The sequence below is a fragment of the Antennarius striatus genome, chromosome 6 (assembly GCF_040054535.1).
Source record: "Antennarius striatus isolate MH-2024 chromosome 6, ASM4005453v1, whole genome shotgun sequence".
Classification (NCBI taxonomy): Eukaryota; Metazoa; Chordata; class Actinopteri; order Lophiiformes; family Antennariidae; genus Antennarius; species Antennarius striatus.
The window spans coordinates 13,430,462-13,450,283 of record NC_090781.1 but is presented as its reverse complement, the minus strand read 5'-3'; the positions used below and the strand labels follow the sequence as shown (position 1 = coordinate 13,450,283).

The 19,822-nt window shown below is 39.1% G+C and overlaps 3 protein-coding genes across 6 annotated transcripts in view; 2 read left to right on the top strand and 1 right to left on the bottom strand.

Moving 5' to 3' along the window:
- ryr1b (ryanodine receptor 1b (skeletal)) overlaps nucleotides 1-8,615 on the top strand; it is a 60,900-nt gene extending 52,285 nt beyond the window's left edge. For all 3 annotated transcript variants that reach the window (XM_068318274.1, XM_068318273.1, XM_068318272.1), the window contains exons 87-105: nucleotides 112-240; nucleotides 579-683; nucleotides 2,574-2,655; nucleotides 2,736-4,045; nucleotides 4,137-4,219; nucleotides 4,742-4,916; nucleotides 5,226-5,312; nucleotides 5,419-5,673; nucleotides 5,769-5,899; nucleotides 6,379-6,421; nucleotides 6,506-6,639; nucleotides 6,715-6,775; nucleotides 6,871-7,017; nucleotides 7,116-7,250; nucleotides 7,369-7,525; nucleotides 7,765-7,829; nucleotides 7,944-8,044; nucleotides 8,139-8,190; nucleotides 8,447-8,615. In XM_068318274.1, coding sequence (XP_068174375.1) covers nucleotides 112-240; nucleotides 579-683; nucleotides 2,574-2,655; nucleotides 2,736-4,045; nucleotides 4,137-4,219; nucleotides 4,742-4,916; nucleotides 5,226-5,312; nucleotides 5,419-5,673; nucleotides 5,769-5,899; nucleotides 6,379-6,421; nucleotides 6,506-6,639; nucleotides 6,715-6,775; nucleotides 6,871-7,017; nucleotides 7,116-7,250; nucleotides 7,369-7,525; nucleotides 7,765-7,829; nucleotides 7,944-8,044; nucleotides 8,139-8,190; nucleotides 8,447-8,542 — 3,348 coding nt within the window. In that variant the 3' untranslated portion in view covers nucleotides 8,543-8,615. The remainder of the gene's footprint in view (nucleotides 1-111; nucleotides 241-578; nucleotides 684-2,573; nucleotides 2,656-2,735; nucleotides 4,046-4,136; nucleotides 4,220-4,741; nucleotides 4,917-5,225; nucleotides 5,313-5,418; nucleotides 5,674-5,768; nucleotides 5,900-6,378; nucleotides 6,422-6,505; nucleotides 6,640-6,714; nucleotides 6,776-6,870; nucleotides 7,018-7,115; nucleotides 7,251-7,368; nucleotides 7,526-7,764; nucleotides 7,830-7,943; nucleotides 8,045-8,138; nucleotides 8,191-8,446) is intronic.
- Nucleotides 8,616-11,445: 2,830 nt separating this feature from the next.
- LOC137596693 (galectin-4-like) lies at nucleotides 11,446-19,126 on the top strand. 2 transcript variants are annotated; one of them, XM_068317401.1, is made up of 14 exons: nucleotides 11,446-11,585; nucleotides 12,413-12,501; nucleotides 13,001-13,205; nucleotides 13,319-13,432; nucleotides 13,850-13,897; nucleotides 13,986-14,012; nucleotides 14,127-14,246; nucleotides 14,350-14,376; nucleotides 14,521-14,556; nucleotides 14,649-14,675; nucleotides 14,772-14,801; nucleotides 16,196-16,284; nucleotides 16,380-16,545; nucleotides 16,660-16,913. In XM_068317401.1, the coding sequence occupies exons 1-14, from the start codon at nucleotides 11,541-11,543 to the stop codon at nucleotides 16,804-16,806; spliced, it is 1,170 nt and encodes a 389-aa protein (XP_068173502.1). In that variant the 5' UTR covers nucleotides 11,446-11,540; the 3' UTR covers nucleotides 16,807-16,913. The 2 variants fall into 2 exon arrangements, with proteins under 2 accessions (XP_068173502.1, XP_068173501.1); XM_068317400.1 differs by having other exon boundaries at nucleotides 16,380-19,126.
- Nucleotides 19,127-19,822, bottom strand: part of LOC137596692 (tyrosine-protein kinase receptor UFO) — a 21,917-nt gene continuing 21,221 nt past the window's right edge. The window contains exon 20 of the mRNA XM_068317399.1: nucleotides 19,127-19,591. Coding sequence (XP_068173500.1) covers nucleotides 19,132-19,591 — 460 coding nt within the window. The 3' untranslated portion in view covers nucleotides 19,127-19,131. The remainder of the gene's footprint in view (nucleotides 19,592-19,822) is intronic.

The window sequence follows — 19,822 nt, the reverse complement described above, 5'->3', positions numbered from 1 at the left end:
TTCTTTCCTGCATGAAGCTAGCTATCATGTAAATCCTCTTCATTTGAATTTATTTCATTTAAATTTCGAGACAGAAATCAACAGGAAGTTCATGTTTTGTCCTCCTTACAGGAGTCTATCAGTGACTTTTACTGGTACTACTCTGGAAAAGATATTATTGATGAGCCAGGAAAAAGGAATTTCTCCAAAGCGATGACAGTTGCTAAGCAGGTCTTCAACAGCTTGACTGAGTACATCCAGGTAAGACAGCTGCTGTGTAAAGAACAGATTACAGTACATGTTGAATCAAAATACAAAAGGTGACTTAAAAGAGACTGTAGTTCATGCTGCCATCAGTGTTACATTACTTTGCAACATTGCCAAAATGCAGATCAAATACAAATTTTAAATGCTGAAAATGTGTGTGCTGAAGGAGTTCCCTGTTTTGGCATGCAAATGCAAATTTTCGCCTTACACAAGTATAAATATGTAACAGTACATTATATTAAATACTCTCAGGGCTCAGGTCTTAAATAAGACTTTTAACATGAAGACAGAACAAAAATGTTACGACACTTCACTCCATGTGATTCTTACAGGGTCCCTGTACTGGTAACCAGCAGTCTCTGGCCCACAGCAGGTTGTGGGACGCCGTTGTGGGATTTTTGCACGTCTTTGCTCATATGATGATGAAACTTGCTCAGGTGAGAAACTTGTGAAAAAAATTGGAATCTGTTCAAGCCATACTGTGTAAATATTATTAACAACATTTAATGTAGTATTGTAGTTTATTATCAATATAACAGATATATATATAGAAAATTTGCATGTCTTTCTGATGCAGTTTGAAACCCATGATCATCCTCAGGCAGTTGAGTTTAGACGTAAATTAAATTAGCAGTTGCTTATTTAATATACAGTAGTTTTGAAGCTACTGATATCGATACATTAATGTATTCATTAATATATTTATTTATAGAAAATATTATTTTGATTCACTTTCCACACATGTACACATCTTTTGTGTATGAGTTTTCATTCTTCCTTTTTACCTTCATAACGCTCCCTTGAACTGATCAGGTCTCCTCAGTGACTGCCCACAGTTTGACTTCAAGATAACAGGGCAGAAACAGTTCTATTCTTTCTTTCCTTGTAATTTAGAATACCATTAGTCCTTCTCTTCTTATAATCACTTCATTAAGTGTGTGTTGATTGCAAAGTAACGGCCATTACTTCAGGTTGGATTTAGCTTTGGACAGTGAAATAAAGTGTGTTTGTGTTATTTGTTTGACCTGACAACGAGATGCAGGCTTCCTATTCAGTCTAATTTTGACAGTTTTAATTATATTTCTTATCATTAATATCCTTCAGATTGATATTAATCAGTGGTTATTATATTGTTAGCAGATGTGCTAATTTATCAGAACTTTTACTGGGAACCTTTACATTCAGTTAGATGATTTTGATACCATTTAATATGAAATATCTTTAAACATCTAGACCTTGGCAAATACATAAAGGAAGTAAGGATGTTAATGTTAACTTATGTCCATGAAACTCTGTTAGATGCATCCTGATCCTGGACAACAAGATGGCGTAAGAATCTGTGTCATTCTGCCAATAACATCCTATTTAGAAACTAGTCATCCTTTTTTATGATCTCATGCTTCGTCATGTTTATAATTTATAACATCATTTACATTTCCTTCTTTGTTTCCCTTCTGCTTCATTTCATATTTTTCCTTTGCAGTAGTCCCTTTTGGGGTTTTTTTTTCTTTCCCAAATGACCCATTTACTCAGTTAGACATTGTTCCTGATTGGGGATGATGTGTAACGAGGACAGACAGTGACTGAATGAGTGTTTACCAAGAGTTTAAAAAAAAAATTAGTTAATTACATTTATATTTTGTGACAGTTTAGCTCATTCCACATATTTTATGTACTAAATGTAGTGTCTGGAAAGACTAAGCTGTTATTTCATGTCAAATATAGTATAAGCCATCTGTAAAAAACAGAAGGATCTAAATCACCAAATGTATTAATTGTATTTACAAATGTATTGATTTATTTCATTTTAAAAGTTATCACTTTGATTTCCGTGACACCTTATTGCTCACCGTTTCCTCAGGATCACTATCAGTCTGACCACCATTAAAACACATACAATATGCTCTTAATGTTGTGCAGAGCTTAGCGCTTTGTTTTTGGCTCTGATCTGGTGCACTCTTTAGAACAGCTGAGATCAGCATCCAAAATATGTTTGTGTCTTCCTCACTCCCAGGCTGCAGCCACTTTTTAAGATGAAGGGGAAAGGCAGGCCTGTCTAGCATAGGTGTTTTTGTTCCTCTTCATAGCTACCTGTGTTTCCAGCGTCTGTCTTGCTTTCCTTCATAATATGAATAATATTTGATAAAGCTAAAAATGTGTGTTCTTTATTTAAAATTGCAAACCCAGGATCATTTCTGGAGTAGAACACACTTCGAGGTAGTGTCTCTCACTGTTTCATGCCTTTTTTAGAGTGAATTATTTTGCTGAGTTCACAGTTTGAGAATGTTGTTTCTTGTCTTTTGTTATATGTTTTTGCTTTGCTGCAGGATTCCAGTCAGATTGGACTCTTGAAGGAGCTTCTGGATCTGCAGAAGGACATGGTAGTGATGCTTTTGTCTCTACTTGAAGGTATGTTCTACTCTCACGTCCTCTGCTTAGGTTACTTCGTTTTTATGTTTCTTACCATTCCCATTGTGCTGTTCTCTTAGGAAATGTGGTGAATGGCACTATTGCCAGACAAATGGTTGACATGTTGGTGGAGTCTTCCAGCAACGTGGAAATGATCCTTAAGTTCTTCGACATGTTCCTCAAGCTCAAAGACATTGTGGCTTCTGACGCATTTCGAGATTCTGTGACTGATCCCCGTGGGCTCATCTCCAAAAAAGACTTTTCCAAAGCTATGGACAGCCAGAAACAGTATTCGCCTTCAGAAATCCAGTTCCTTCTCTCTTGTTCAGAGGCTGATGAGAACGAGATGATCAACTTTGAGGAATTTGCTGATCGCTTCCAGGAACCAGCCAAAGACATTGGTTTTAACATAGCCGTTCTACTCACAAACCTTTCTGAGCATGTACCTCATGACACTCGTCTGCAGAACTTCCTGGAGCAGGCAGAGAGTGTTCTCAACTACTTCAGACCTTTTCTTGGCCGCATTGAGATCATGGGAGCAAGCAGGAAGATCGAGCGTATTTATTTTGAAATCAGTGAAGCAAATCGCAACCAGTGGGAGATGCCCCAGGTCAGAGAGTCCAAACGACAGTTCATCTTCGATGTGGTCAATGAGGGTGGTGAGAGTGAGAAAATGGAGATGTTTGTGAACTTCTGTGAGGACACCATCTTTGAGATGAACATTGCTGCATCCATTTCTGAACCTGAGGGAGATGGCGCAGAAGAAGAAGATGATGAGGAAGAAGAGGAGGGTGGGGGAGAAGAAAAAGAGACTGGAGAAGGAGAGGAAGGCAATGGAGAATCGGTAGCTCCAGAGTCAACATCAGCCTTTGCAGACTTCCTGAAGAGTGTAGTCGACTTATTTAACATGTTCACTTTCCGTAACCTGCGGAGACGCTACCGCAAACTAAGAAAAATGACGGTGAAGGAGATGGTGGTCAGCGTGGTTACATTTATCTACACTGTTCTCATGGGTATCCTGATGTTTGTTTATAGTGTGTGTAAGGGCTTCTTCACACTCATTTGGAAGGTACTGTTTGGTGGAGGCTTAGTGGAGAGCGCCAAGAAGATGACAGTGACAGAGATCCTAGCCAGTATGCCAGATCCCACACAGGACGAAGTTCACAGTGACCTTCCACCCGAGCCAGGAACTAGAGAGGTCCAGGACACAGATGGAGCCGCGGACCTCTTGGATGCTGTTGGAGGAGAGGAGGAAGAGGATGATAGTGATGAGAGGGAAGGTGGGCGTTTGCCTGGTTTCAATACTCCAGGGGGACTTGGAGACTTTGGTGAGACGACACCTGAAGAGCCTCCAACTCCAGAGGGTACACCACTGCTGAAGAGAAAACTGGTAAGATGGTCCGTCTGAAGTTGTCAGTGGTTGTTTTATGTGTGCACTTACTATCGATCTGTTTTGTAACTGCGTACTGTTATTCAAACAGCTGACTGCCACAGGGGGAGGACAAGGAGAGGATGAAATTGCAGAACCAGAAGAAGAGCCCCCTCAGGAGACCGAGAAAGCAGAGTAAGTCGCCAACTTGCCAGGGATCAACATCAAGACGAAGCTTCCACCATCGATAATATGGAATTATGCTAATATCAAAGCACACTCAGCTGAGGGCTAGATGTTTCACTAATAAACACAAGTTGTACATTGATTTACACATTTATTAAGCTAGTACATGTCATGGTGTCTAGGCAACGTAAAAGGGAATCTGCTGCTGGTTTAAAATGAATGAAATCAATTGTTTTGTATAAACGTTTGTCCCAGTATTTAATGTGAGCTGTTTTGTTGGTTATTCAGGTAGTGCTGTGTAACAGATATTGCTGTTCTGATCCAAAGTACAGAATATACAGATCCAACAGATAGGTACAGCTATTGTTAAACAATGCAAAAAACATAAAAAGACATAAAAATATAATAAAAGCCTTCAAAGATGGATGGATGGACTGATGAATAAAAGCCATAATATAGCCTACACTTTCCAGCATGAGATTTTGATCTTTCTTTTTCTTTTTAAAAATAAAACATGTCTTTCTTTTCTAGCATAGAGAATGCAGAGAAGGCAGAGAAAACAGAGCCTGAGCCTGAGGTAAAAGAGGAAGAGCCTGAAGAGGTAGAAGAAAAAACTGTGAAGACAAAGATAAAGAAGGAGAAGAAACCTGTGGAGGAGGGCTTTGAGCTGTGGAACGAGCTGGAGGTCCAGAGGATTAAATTCATGGTAAGCATCCCTCCATTACAGCATGTCATGCAATGTAACACACTGATTTTATGGCAGGAAGATTTCTGGCAACATTTTGACAGTTATTTCAGGATTTTATGTAGTAGGACTAGACATTTAATTAAATAAGGCCATCTCGATTCCATGGAAAGCAGTATTTTTGTGTTCCTCCTCTTCTCAATCTACTTGTCTGTCTAATTTTTAGTCCTGAAACACTATTACTTGTTTTGTAAACAACTTTTAAGTGTTTTCTCCTATGAAATAACGCGGTCACATCTTAGTGTTACACAAGCCTTCTTTACTCCACAGAACTATCTTTCTCGCAACTTCTACAACCTTCGGTTCTTGGCTCTTTTCATCGCCTTTGCACTGAACTTCATCCTGCTCTTCTATAAGGTCTGTGCTTTTGTTTGTTTTTGAAAATTCCTTCATTTTTTTTTTTTGCTGTGCAGATTGAATAAACCAAAATCCTTGCAGGTCTAATTTTGTGTCTGATTTCCAGGTTTCTGACAGTCCTCCAGGCGAGGAGGACTTTGAAGGTTCTGGTCTGTTTGAAGGCTCTGGTTTATTTGAAGGCTCTGGTGTTGAGGAGGATGGGTCTGGGTTTGATGAAGGAGGGGAGGATGATGATGAAGAAGGTCCTATGTACTACTTCTTGGAGGAGAGTACCGGCTACATGGAGCCAGCTATGGCTTTCCTTGGTATTGTCCACACCATCATATCGTTCCTGTGCATCATTGGCTACAACTGTCTCAAGGCACGTCGTGTTTGCTGTTCCACTCTGCAGATCTACACCAATAATTTGTGGGTGCTTGTAGAATTCATGGATGGGGTTTTTTCTGTTCTCTTCAGGTTCCTCTGGTTATTTTCAAGAGAGAGAAGGAGTTGGCCAGAAAGTTGGAGTTTGATGGAGTATACGTCACTGAGCAGCCTGAGGATGACGACATTAAGGGCCAGTGGGACAGACTGGTGCTCAACACTCCGTAAGAGACCTGTTAGATTATCAGATGAATGAATGGAAGAACAGGACAGAGTTGAATAGGTCTAAACTTGGAACCAATGCCATACTGAGTTCTTTTCCAGTTGAAGCTGGGCCAGAACTTGACACTCTAAAGGTGTTGAGAATGACTGAAATCACTCAAATTATGATGGAAACCAAATCTCCAAGCTGCTAAATATCTTAAACAGAACTTGTCGATTGCTATTCATAATATTTTATACTATTAGACATTACTGTAAATGTAATATTAAATAATACCCATGCAAACCAAACTAAATTTGACAAAATAAATCTTTCAGGAATGTGAATCTGGAATAATCATGTGAAATTATGATTATGGCATGAGTATGATGATTAGTATTGTTTGAATGTGTAGAATGACAGCTGTGCTCAGATAAACTATAATAAAGGCATTGATCTTACTATCATTTACATTATATTCATTTTTCTTGTTTAACGCAGAACGTTCCCAAACAATTACTGGGACAAGTTTGTGAAAAGAAAGGTGAGTTTTTTCAAACAGCTTTGATTCAAAGGTTTACCAGAATGTCAGGAATATTGCTTAAAGTAATATTTGTGTGATTTCCAGGTGTTGGATAAATATGGTGACATCTATGGCAGAGAGAGGATTGCAGAGCTGCTTGGTATGGACTTGGCTTCTCTGGATGTCAGTGCCATGACACACGAAAAGAAGCCTGAACCAGACACCTCCATGTTTAGCTGGTATGTTCTATACTGAACAAGAACCAGCCATGATGTTCCATGTTCATGGAACAAACTCCTCTTTCTCTTTTGCAGGGTGACATCTATTGACATCAAATACCAGATCTGGAAGTTTGGTGTTGTTTTCACTGATAATGTGAGTTAAGGAAGGTGTTTGTAATATAAGTTAGACAACCTATTGATCGATCATATTAAGTATAACCTTACTAAAATCCCTCTTTCATCTTTTAGACTTTCCTCTACCTGGTTTGGTACATGCTAATGTCTCTACTTGGACACTATAACAACTTCTTCTTTGCTGCTCATCTTCTGGACATCGCCATGGGTGTTAAAACCCTTCGCACCATCCTTTCCTCTGTTACCCACAACGGCAAACAGGTCAGCGCAGATGCTGTGATGATGAGTCACAAGGCTTATTTCACTCCTGTTTGTCCAGCTGACCTTGCAGTAATGACACGTCCATCTGCTCCTCACAGCTGGTGATGACGGTGGGTTTGCTGGCTGTAGTGGTGTACCTGTACACCGTGGTGGCCTTCAACTTCTTCCGCAAGTTCTACAACAAAAGCGAGGATGAGGATGAACCGGACATGAAGTGTGATGACATGATGACTGTAAGCAGATGTTATAGAACAGATCAGTAGTGTGGAGGAGGATGTAGTCGATGTCAGCTTTACTTAAGCCCATATTTATATTTTCTGAGATGACCTGTGTCCTCACTCCTTCCGGCAGTGTTACCTATTCCACATGTATGTCGGTGTGCGTGCTGGTGGTGGCATCGGAGATGAAATCGAAGACCCAGCTGGAGATGAATATGAGCTGTACCGAGTAGTATTCGACATTACCTTCTTCTTCTTCGTCATCGTCATCCTGCTGGCTATCATCCAGGGTATTGTGCTATTGTTCGGATTTTAGATCATTTCATAAAAATAGTCTGATACGTGAAAGGTTTGACACTTGAATCAACCAGATGTTAACCTGTTCTTGTGTTTTAACATTAAGTGAATAAAATACATATAGTTAACAAATTTTATTCTCAGGACAAATCTGTCAAAAAAACAAATCCTTTCAGCTTCCTAAAGTGTTGTTGACCTCCAGACTAGTGTGTGATGCTGTCTTCCTTTCCAGGTTTGATCATTGATGCCTTTGGTGAGCTGAGAGACCAGCAGGAGCAGGTCAGAGAGGACATGGAGGTAAGATAAAGAGTTTCACCGGGATTTAACTGGAAACTTTCATTCAAATCTCTTTTATTTAAAGCTGTAATATTTAAGACACCTATTGATGTGAAATGTCCTTTGTCCCAACAGACAAAGTGTTTCATCTGTGGGATAGGGAGTGACTACTTCGACACGACTCCACATGGCTTCGAAACACACACCCTGGAAGAACATAATTTAGCAAATTACATGTGAGTTACAGTAAATAATGTATATTTTTATCATTCAATACAACATCCTTTTATCTCTCTCTCTATATCAATCTGTATTGTGTCTTTCTTTCAGGTTCTTCTTGATGTATCTGATAAATAAAGATGAAACAGAACACACAGGACAGGTTTGTAAAAATGCTTTAAGCCTGTTTTTGTTGATGTAAGAATATTTTCTTGTGTCCTAGCAAAAGGAGTAGAGTTATCCTAACGGAGAACAGTGACTACAGCTGTGATGATGATTCTTGAAGCTTTCTTCCATATGTATCTCTGTACATTACAGGGAATAGTTGATCCATCATCTCCTCAAAAACTGATGGATGGAATTAAAGCTTAGAATGCTGTGTAGAGTTAGGGTTTTAAACTTTTCCTTATGTCTTTTAGGAGTCATATGTGTGGAAGATGTACCAGGAAAGATGCTGGGACTTCTTCCCTGCTGGAGACTGCTTCAGGAAGCAGTATGAGGATCAACTGGGATAATATCCTGCATCTGTGCATAAAGTGTGAGGAGAGGAGAGGAGAGGAGAGGAGAAGAGAGGAGAGGAGAGGAGGGGAGGGGAGGGGAGGGGAGGGGAGGGGAGGGGAGGGGAGGGGAGAGGAGAGGAGAGGAGAGGAGAGGAGAGGAGAGGAGAGGAGAGGAGAGGAGAGGAGAGGAAACATTAGAAATTCATAGCTGTAATGCATCTATTTTACTTTTGTCCTTTGTCTATAAATTACCCTCCTCTGTTAAAAACTATGCACACTTCGTACTATTTTACACCTGCAGCAAAAAGTTGATGGAATAGATCTGAATAAACTGACAAATAACATCAAAGAAACAGAAACAGAAGCCGGGAGTCTTTTTTTAATTCTGCCATGAAGACACTGCATAGACTCTTGTTTTAAATATCCTGATTGCCTCACGTATTCATCGGACTTGACTTGTTAGCCTCGACACTGTTATTTGAGATGATGGATATGTTTAAATTATATTGAAATTAAGGCTGATGGGGTTTTTTTAATGTAGCTGCTGCCATATGTTTAATTTCTAATTTTGTTTCAGCGAGCGTTTTGAAAGAATGCTTTAACAGCTCACAGTTGTGTTTCTGAGATTTAGGAGGGAGCCATCTCACTCATTTCCTTTTACTCTCTAATGACTTAGAAACTCGTCTCTAAAAAAAGTCATCATTTAATGAAACTCTTGTTGGACTGACTTGCAAAGTTATCATCCACCTATGTGAGGTACACCATTTTGAATCAGCTGTATAGACAAACCACGTTTGCACTCTGAAGTCTTACAAGCATCCAGGATGTATGTGGTCCCTTATCTCCATGCTGTCCGTGCCATTTTAGATGGTGACGATACACATACAGTCAGGAGGATGCCAAGGTTATTTATTTATTGTATATGCAGATCAAATCATCTGAAGTTGACTGTTTTAGCCTGTCTGTATTTCTGGCCAACAGTCTGTTTTATGAAACTTTATGCACAAATAAGTTTTTGTCAGTGCATTAAAATAAGTAATGAATGTATTTAATGTATACATTTTGGCCAAAGTTTCATCTGTTTACCTGTCCTGTCTCGGCTGTGTAGAGGCCTTCTGCAGACATATTTTACGTAAATCATAGACCGTATCTTATTTTCTTCAGAGCTGTGACGATCATCCTTTTTTGTTGGGCATGATTGGAAACCCAACGATGGTAAGGAGAATATGTCCAGTTTGCCATCATAACACCAAATGAGCTTTTGGTTTTGTTTTTTGTTTTTTTTTGTTAGTTTTTACGTTAGATTTTTTAAGGACTCCAGCGTAACATTCATTTTCTTTACCGAAAAGGTCTTGTGCATTTTGTTGATCTCAAGCAGTGCCGTCTCAGGAGGCCTCTTGTTGGTCATGGACAGACTCACAAACTCTCCTCATCTTATTTAAGGTTATGACTATTTGTCAGAGGCCGAGCAGTACTTTGTGTCCTGAAGTGTGTTTCCTGTTTTGGCTCAAACAGAGACTGTTGATGCTGAATGGAGATCTCTACTTTCCGTCTGAGTGTCCTTTGACTGAACCCTGTGTTTCAATACAGAATAAACAGATTATTTTAAGGACAACAGCTTCATGTGTCTTCATTTACTCATGCACGTGTGTGTGTGTGTGTGTGTGTGTGTCTGTGTGTCTGTGTGTCTGTGTGTGTCTGTGTGTGTGTGTGTGTGTGTTGTTTCTTTAGGACAAATTTTAGACCTTCAGTGTGGGGATTATTTTGGAAAATGAGGACAGATTCTTATGTCTTTCTTAAAGTTTTTATTTTTAAAATGCATTTTTTCTGGACAACGCTCCGGATCTTCCATGATGGCTTGTCCGAACTTTCTGCCCCTCAGTATCTTTATAAGTGTGCAGAAGAACAACTTTTAGATGTATTTGTATTAAAACAATGGTGTATATGAGCAGAGGAACTATTCTGGACATTAATTCCTCCTCCTGCTTATTCTAACAGAATCTGACACGGAAACATTTTTAATCTGAGAGGTGCACGGATTATCCTGAAGTTCAACTATTTATTTGCTTGCTTGACATTGGCTTGAAGTTCTCCTCTCCTGTGTCATTTTTCCAGTTTCCTGGTGGTTTCGGCAGAACTTTGTCTTAAATAGATATATGGTATGTATATAAAAGATTTCTATACTTTGAAATTTTCTAGAAAAACCCACATATCATTATAACAGTCTGTACATGAAATGACTGCTTACCAGAGTGGTAGATAAGGATTAGGTGAGTGTGTTTGTGTTATGTAGGCAGGCAGGGTTAGATATTTTATGAGTCATATAAGCGCTGCTCTACCAATCTCTGGAGAGTAAAAGAAACCATCTAGTTCCTGGTTAACGTGCTGAACAACGATCAAATCTACACATATTGGAACAAAATCCATAAATCTGAGAATTAGTTCATTATGTTTCTAAATTTGATAAAATATGACTGCATTAGATAAAATTATAATAATGTAGAAATAGTCTAAAAGTAGAAATGAAAAGCAATTTTTAGGAATTACTTCCTTCTTATTTTTATTCCACTAGAATCGAAGGGGTGGGGTGGGGGCTCAAATCAAACATCAGTAATAATCCAACTACAATACGTATATTGATGAATTGTCCTGGTTTGCTGGTATTTAGCACAAAACAGATGACACTTTTACCTGTTCAATGCAGAACTTGTATTTATTATGGAAGTATTTTTACTTACATTACTGTAAATATTTCATCCATCAACGTCTCTGCACTTTGGTTCCACATGTCATTCACCCACATAAATGCTGTTCTTTTGTAATGTTCCACTCCTCTGCGGGTCAAAGGTTGCTATGAATTTGTATCTCCAGAGTAAACACAGTGATGTAGACGTGGGTTTGGTACCCAGCTCTGCCCCACCCTCATCATACGTATAAAACAAGACCTCCAGCAGAGATCAGCTCCCAGCCAACCTGTCTGGATTCTGTCTGCCTGTCCAACTCCCCGACTGCCATGTCGTTTGTTGCTCCTCCAGGTTATCAGCCCCTCTACAACCCTGTAAGTATGGCTTAGTGGGAAAATGCAAGGGAAGATGTACCTAACTACCAGTGTAGCCATCCAGAATACAGATAATACATCTAATATAGAGCAGACAAACTGTCCAGTTTAGGTTTCTATACAGGATGTCAAAACTATATATTTTATATAGTCTTATAGTTAAGAAATTTTATTGACACTGGTGATTAATAGCCTATAGATGAGTCACGTCTGAATGGAAAAAAAATTATTACAGCAGTGGATCATATTTTTACTGTGGGTTCATTACTAAGTATGTTTCATACTTGAACACTTCCACTGAACACTTCCATATTTGTTGCAGACAATATTAGTAATATTGATTAAAATTTTGGAATCCTGTCAATATATTTGATAAATATTGTGATATCTGTACATTTATATAGATCTGGTATGTCAGGAAAGTATGTGCTATAGAGAGGTTATGAGAACAGTAAAAACTACTGATGTGCTATTATTTAAAATTTAAAAAAAAGGTTATCTATTGATCTGCAAGTAGAAAAAAGTTATCTAAGGGTCGTAAATAATAAATATTCTATTTTGAGGCCTCTGTATGATTCTCTCTAAAACCAGATATTCATCACTGACTTACTGTCTGACTAAGTGCATTTTATTCAGCTGCTTTTTAAAAAAACATTCTATGAGGATTTTTCTTATTGAGCTCTTATAAAAGAAACCCAAAGCTTGGCTCACTCCGATGCACGTGATTCCAACCTAACAATGTTCTAGTGTACAATATAATAATTTGTAGATGGTTTCTATTATTTCTTATTTGTGTGTGCAGTATTTTGATATTTTTTTGTGTACAGAGTATTCCCTATATGGGGCCTATTCATGGAGGTCTGAGGGAGGGAACATCCATCTACATTCAAGGATCCATTCCTGATGACATTACCCGATGAAGATTGAATGCATTTTTATCTTCACTCACTACTTAAAAGTTAATTGTGGGCACTTAATAGAGATTTTTTTAGACATTTCCATGTTATGTCTACAGTGATGCTTTAAAGAAAATCCTCCACCCAGACCCTTGTGTCAGAAAACGGAGGGAACACCTTGTGTAATCTGGCCCTGGGTGGAGTAGGTTTCATTCCATTGTTGCATATCAAAGCATACTAGTAATTCTGTGGTGTAATGTTTATTATTTGACCCTCCCCTCGTCAAGATAGCCATATCTGATCCATTTCACGGGTTCATTTACAGACCATTACCAGACAATGTAAATACAGCACATAGCTGACTCTATCATGACAACTTTAGCTCCTTTGTTGGGAGATTTTTTACAATCCTCCGTGTTTTAAAACACACCCCACCTTTATTGTTTGCATTCCTTCCGTTTTGTAACACTAAACTACCTCAGTAACTCCACTCATGTCTGCTGCTGTTACCTTTGGCAGGTTCTTTGTCAACCTTCAGTGTGGACAATATGAGTCCAGCGACATTGCCCTTCATTTCAACCCTCGGTTTGACGGATGGGACAAAGTGGTTTTCAACACCTTTCAGAATGAGTCCTGGGGGGACGAGGAAATCATTCGTGACATGCCCCTCAGCAAGGGCCAGGTGTTTGAAATGGTCATTATAGCCACTTCACAAGGCTACCAGGTCAGAGAAACACAAAGGGCTGCATAGCTTCAAAACTATTCACAGTGTTACTATCATTAACCCCGTTATTCAGCATGTGCAATCACACTTCAACTATTAACGTGAAATTGCAGATCAAAGTCAACGCCAACGATTTCTACACCTTCCAACATCGTATGCCAGTGGAGAGAGTGTGTGCAATGCACATCGGGGGGGATGTTTCCATCCAGACGATAAATGTCATTGGGGTAAGAAGGATGAATACATTTCAATGTGCAGCGTAACATATCTTTTGTCTGCTGAAGGTGTAATCACTGAGGTCTCTGTGCTCTCTATCTGTACACATTATAATGGTACAGACAGTAGATTACAGCTCCTGAAGAGAAATGAGCAAAATAAAAAGATAAATTAAAAAAGACCTATGCTTCTGGTGCAAATGGAAAACTCTGGTTTATAAAATATTTTTATACAAAAAAATTTTTTTTCACAAGAAAAAGATGTAAGCATCTGTATTCTCTGAATGATTGAGGACAAGTGTCCTTTTGTAGTCATCATGTTTCTCAAGTCCCCTCCAGATTGAAGAGAATTTTATACATTAGAATGAATTGGAAGTGAGCAGCCTGTCCATGAAAGGGCTTCTTCTATTTACACCTGTATTTTTCTAGGGTGGAATGGGAGGCAGTATGGGAGGAGGGATGGGAGGAGGAATGGGAGTAAGTATACACAAATAATACAGTATTAACAAAGTAACATTAAATGCGGAATTGTACAGAATTGAACTTATTCCTTGCTTTCCGACAGGGAGGATACCCAGGAGGCGGCATGGGGGTATGACATTTTTGTTAGGTTTATTTATCTTTGATATAATTTCCTTTCACTTAGTAATTTGTGAACATTAACAAATCCTTTTTATAACATTTATTTTGTATATCTCATCTATAGGGAGGATACCCGGATGGTATGGAAGGAGGCATGGGAGGAGGAATGGGAGGAGGCATGGGAGGAGGCATGGGAGGAGGAATGGGAGGAGGCATGGGAGGAGGCATGGGTGGAGGGATGGGAGTAAGTATTTTTTATGACAAGATGTTGGTCATTTATTTAAGTGTCAAAGTTTAATCAAAAACACAATTAAACAGATTTTAATACCTTCACAACTTTTCAACAGGGAGGATATCCAGGAGGTGGCATGGGGGTAAATAAAAATATTTTCTGCTTTCTCATCAGTGCTCAAATTCAGTGTAACTTACAAAAAAGAAAACAGTTTTGTCATTTAACATTAAATCAGAGAACAATAAAATATTAAATCCACTGTTTTAAAATGTGCGTGTCTTCACAGGGTGGATATCCAGGCAACATGGGCGGTGGAATGGGGGTAAGAAAGAGTCTTATAATAATAACTTTTAACAGCAGCATTAAATGAATGAGCAATTCAAATCTGTTCCAATTTGTCTGTTTGCCCATTAGGGAGGATTCCCAGGATCAAACCTGCCTGTGAGAATATTACACAATACAACTGACATGTTCTCTGTTCATATGGAATCATTTTATCATCCGATTTGATTGTTATGTATCTTCATCTGACCATAGAGCATGGGTGGGCAGCCAGTCTACAACCCTGTAAGTAAAATTTGTTCCATTTGTTCAAATCAGTAAAGCACTTTATGTACAGTAGATGAATCAACAGGCAAGTTACTGCGTGTATTTCATTTCTAGTTTTAGGATTGTATAATGAAATTTATTAGTGGAAATATGGGTTATGTAATAATAATATGTAATATATGTAATACTGCCCTCTAGTTACCACTAGAGTACTGCCACCAGGCAGTACTGACCTGGGCAAACTGTGGCCCGAGGGCCACATCTGGCCATTTGTATGTCCCTGTCTGGCCGACGTGGGGCCAATCATAAATAACATACCTCTATATTAAATGCCATAATTTCACATAGCTTATATAAATATTTAGTGTGATTTATTCTACCGATTAGCAGTACCAGATACTCAAAATATTTGATTTGGTGTATTTTACAATGGAAGAAAGTTCAGCAGAATTAAGGTCAAGTTATCGTCGGTGTGGCCCTTTGATACAATTCAGGTTTCACATGTGGCCCCCCGTGTAAAAAGTAATTGCCCACCCCTGGTATTGACTGTAATTTTTATTTCATCACTTGTCAAAATATCATAGCATTATACCACATGATATTTATGGTAAACAAACAGGCATGTGTGATTCAAAACAAATTTAGCAATGCTAGTTTTGACAAGCATTTACCGTCGCTTTAATAGAGTTTCCAGTTCCTCGTTTCCGACCCCCCTGTAAACCTAATAAATTTATTTCTAGAGTTTAGCGTGAATATAATATCCATCTTCTTGTGGTTTCAACAAGGAGCAGCAATGCTGGGGTTGGGATTAGGGTTAGCACTAGAGCTAGCCTCCTAGCAAATTAGCATAAATAAATAAATAATAAATAAATGAAATAAAATGAATAAATTAAAAAAAAACAGAAAACAAAATTACTTTTTTAACATTTTTTTTCGTTTTTTTGAATAAAATAAAAGACATCTCCAGTAGTATGTAATCAACACCTATAATTCTATAACCTATCTATAAACTGTCCGTCAGGTCTGCGATGCAGAAATACGATTGCTTTGAGTAAATTTACAATCTGGAGTGTGCTGCCCTCCTGTGGCAAGAAAGGATATCACATATCCGTCACAAAATGTTGGAACATGTATCAGTACTTCGGTGAATTATTTCAAATGAACACATGAACCTATCAAGATATTTAAACCAAATAAATGAAAGAAAATTAAATGTTAATCACTCCTGAAACCACAAAAGAAACATGGGGCTCCAACCTGAGAAACAACCGTGAAGATATAAAAATATATTTTAAAAAACCCACTACCATCAGCTTTGTTCTTTTACCTTGAATTATCTGACAATATTCTGTCTCTCAAGTTTGATATCTATGTGGGATTACAAATTAAGTAATTCAAATTCATTCTTATAGGCCGTGCCTTACTCCAATATGATCCCAGGAGGAATGTTCCCGAAAAGGACCATTATCATCAGAGGCATGGTGCCCTATGGAGCTGAAAGGTGTGTGTGTTTTCCGTGTTCTTTTACATTACTATAGTGTGTATCTCAGTCCGAGCAGACACATATCACATACTCCTTGTCTCTCTGTGCTTCAGAATATGCATTAACTTCATAGTGAGCAGATCTCGGGACATTGCTTTCCACATTAACCCCCGAGTGAGGGAGGGTATTGTGGTGAGAAACAGCATGCTTGGAGGAGACTGGGGCCAAGAGGACAGAGAGATCAGCATGAACCCCTTCATGGAGGGGCAGTACTTTGATGTGTGTATAATCTGTTGTACAGGGTTTATTTCTCTACATAATGAGTTTTTGCTGTGTTGTTGTTGTTTTACTCACTGTGGGTCAGCTGTGAATTTATGTTTCTGTCTTTGTCAGATGTCAATTCGCTGCGGGAACCAGAGATTTAAAGTGTTTGTGAATGGACAACACTTGTTTGACTTCTTCCATCGCTTCCATTCCTTCAATGAGATAGACATGCTGGAGATAGAGGGCGACGTACAGATCTCCTATATCCACTTCTGAGACCACAGATATATAGGAACTACAAGAACAATAAACAAGTCACCAACACACCCTGTTGTTTCACTGTATGGACTTCAAAATAAAGTGCACATGAAGTGGGCTTTTTTCGTAAAGAACAAATTTATTCTTAAACAAAATATCGTAGATAGGTACCGTTTACAAAAATGTTTACAAATCATGACATTGAAAATATAAACAAAATTATAGTACAGTCTTATCTCAATTCAACACATGACGAGGATCATCATCCACACACACTTATTGTATGTAGATCTAAGCAAACACTGGCTCTCAGAAGGCACTGATGGTAAAGTTATGGAGTTTTAGCATCCAAAACTGACATGAATCTAGACGTGATTCCAAGAGTGAGGTTTTTTTTTAAAATCCAGAAATACTTTTTTAAGACCAACATGTTTCCAATTAGTAGGTCTATCTGCATTCAAACTGATGACATAGTGATAAAAACAGATCAGTGCCTCGGTCTCAGCTCCTTTCTCTGTGGTTCACACTGTAAGAGTATCACTGAATACGACGTACCAAAGGCCTTGCAGGACATGTACACATAAATTCATTTCAGGAATGCTGCAGGTGTAAACTATCACTGTATACTGTTACATAGACAACCTTTGATCAAACAGAGGAGCACCTCATTCAAATAAATCTGTTCCCCGCAATGTGTGTTGGAATTTTGTCCGTTGCAATAAAAAACAACAACACTCAACTAAAGCAAAAACAAAAATTATATTTACAGTATACAAATATAAAAATAAGTGCCTGCATGATGTGACATTGCAGCAGGGGAGGTTTGCTCCTCTTCAGTAACAGAATCATTATTATTTGTAATGCAAAACCTTGAAAGAACTCAAATGTACCAGGAAAGGAGCGAGTGGCAAGATGTCGTCAGACAACCGGATCCTCTCAGTGACGTGTTCAGCATTCCCCCCCATTGAATTCACATGTTTTCTGTGACATGACTTAGAATGCAAAGGAAGTTACCATGAACACAACACAAAGACATCGTAAAAGATATTTAAAAAATTACAAAAAAATATTGATATAAAACATTAGTGCAAAGTTGTAAAAACACAAAAATCAGCATAAAAAAGTGACAAACTGTAACAATACTGTGCTTGAGACGGAAGCAAAGATGAGGATCTCAGCCCGCTGTTTGCAGACGACTCCATCGTGTGTGTACCCTCAGTCCATCTGTGCCCCCTTGACTCCAGCAGTGGACTGCCTCCACCCACACTGAGAAAACTCTCTGCTTCCTGAGTTATGACAAAGATGTGTAGATCAGCTGGATCAGGATGTGGCTCACCTGTAAGTGAGGGAAGATTTGTTTTGTGTGTTCTACTGATGGTTTCCAGTGCTCAGTGCAACCCCTGAGACGATTCAGAGGTTGTTAGAGTCACGCCAACTATAGGTCTTCATCAATATGAAGAAGAGTCCCAAGAAAGTCTCTCAAACCTTTGCGGAATTTAATTTTTGTTGCAAATTTTGGCGACTTCTTTTAATTCTCTGGTTACTATAACTTATAAAGTTCATACCTCAGTCTCAGTCTCAGTTACTATTGAGTGAAATCTTCTAAAATCTTTATTGTCCTTCAAGATGTGACGTCTAAACTAAAGCTAAATAAATTAAAAGGCTCTAGGGAGACCACTTATTGTCCCTCTACCAATACATATGTTTAATTATTATCTTAAAACAGACAGTTATCTTCCAGATGATGCTTTAGGTGAATAAAACCTCGCCACTTCTTTCTTTCATTCCCATCAATCTTCCTGCTGTTTTCACGTCAGATTCCACAGGAGCAGAGATTGAGAGTTGTGGTTCGTCCATCAGTCTCCGCCACTGTCAGCGCTTTCTGTGAAGTCCAAGCTCCTGAGTTTGTTTGGTTATAATTTGGCAGTGTCTTAGCTGGTTTCACAGAGACATTTGAATCATTTTAGCTTAATCGCATAAAGGCAGTCATGTAGCTGGTCTTTTCTCATTGTTTGAGCAACTGGGATCATTTGATTGTCCTGCAGTGCATGTAGATGAAAACAAGAGCTCTAAACGCATTCATCCACAGTCAGTGGAAGGTATCAGCAATCCTACTGCTGCATTAATCACGTTAACATTTACACTCAGTGTGAAATGTGCTCATTTTAGAAGTGGGGGTTCTTACAGAGGAATTAATGCTTTAGTTCCTTGGAATGCCTTTGGCTGTGTGTGTGTGTTCTGTGCAAAACAGGTGTGTTGGGGCACATGAGGCTTCTTATAGTCAGTAGCAAGAGGCTGGATTTTGTTCTTGGACTGGGGCAAAGGGATAGCACATTATGGACGTCACTGCCAGGCCATTCTCCTGGACCCTTCCCTGTCCTCCAGCAGTTCGACAGTGGGTGTGGGAGCTGGGGTGAGGTTTGGAGTGGAGTGGCAGGATGGCTGTAGAGGCAGCGTGGCGGTGGAGGACGACACCGGCATGTCCAGGCTCTCCAGCGAATCGGAGAGGGCTCGGATGGTCTCATGTTGGGGACACAGGACGTAGCGGTTGGGGTGGTGGACTTCGACAGTGGTCACAGAGTCCAGGCCCTTCAGGCACAGAGGCGTCGACCCCACGATGGGGTCACGGCCCCCAACAGCCCCGAGCTCCATGGGAGACTCATCCATGTTGACGTACAAGATCTCATCTGGGTCCTGGGGGTCCGGGAGATCGTCAAGAGCCTTTTCCAGTTCGCAACGCAGAGACTCGAATGATGGCCGATCCTTTGGGCTGAGCAGCCAGCAGGAGAACATCAGGGCGTATCTGGACAGGACGAAGAAATATTTTTACCTCCAGGTAAAGGACACAGCATTTCAACGTAAAGGACAATCACTGAAGAACTTCAAAATGAGGAATATTTTCCAGACAAGGCACCAATTACAGTGAATACTATTTTTTTCTGTATTTTGATTATGAATGAATATTTACTTGTGCTTAATAGATTGTCTTATTACATTATTATTATCTTGGAAAGCATTATATAATTAATAAATT

Coding starts and splice junctions, on each gene's coding strand:
- LOC137596693 (XM_068317400.1), top strand. CDS start 11,541: ATGTCGTTTGTTGCTCCTCCAGGTTATCAGCCCCTCTACAACCCT. Junction 12,502..13,000: donor ATTCCTGATGACATTACCCG/ATGAAGATTGAA, acceptor TACCTTTGGCAG/GTTCTTTGTCAACCTTCAGT. Junction 14,247..14,349: donor GCATGGGTGGAGGGATGGGA/GTAAGTATTTTT, acceptor ACTTTTCAACAG/GGAGGATATCCAGGAGGTGG.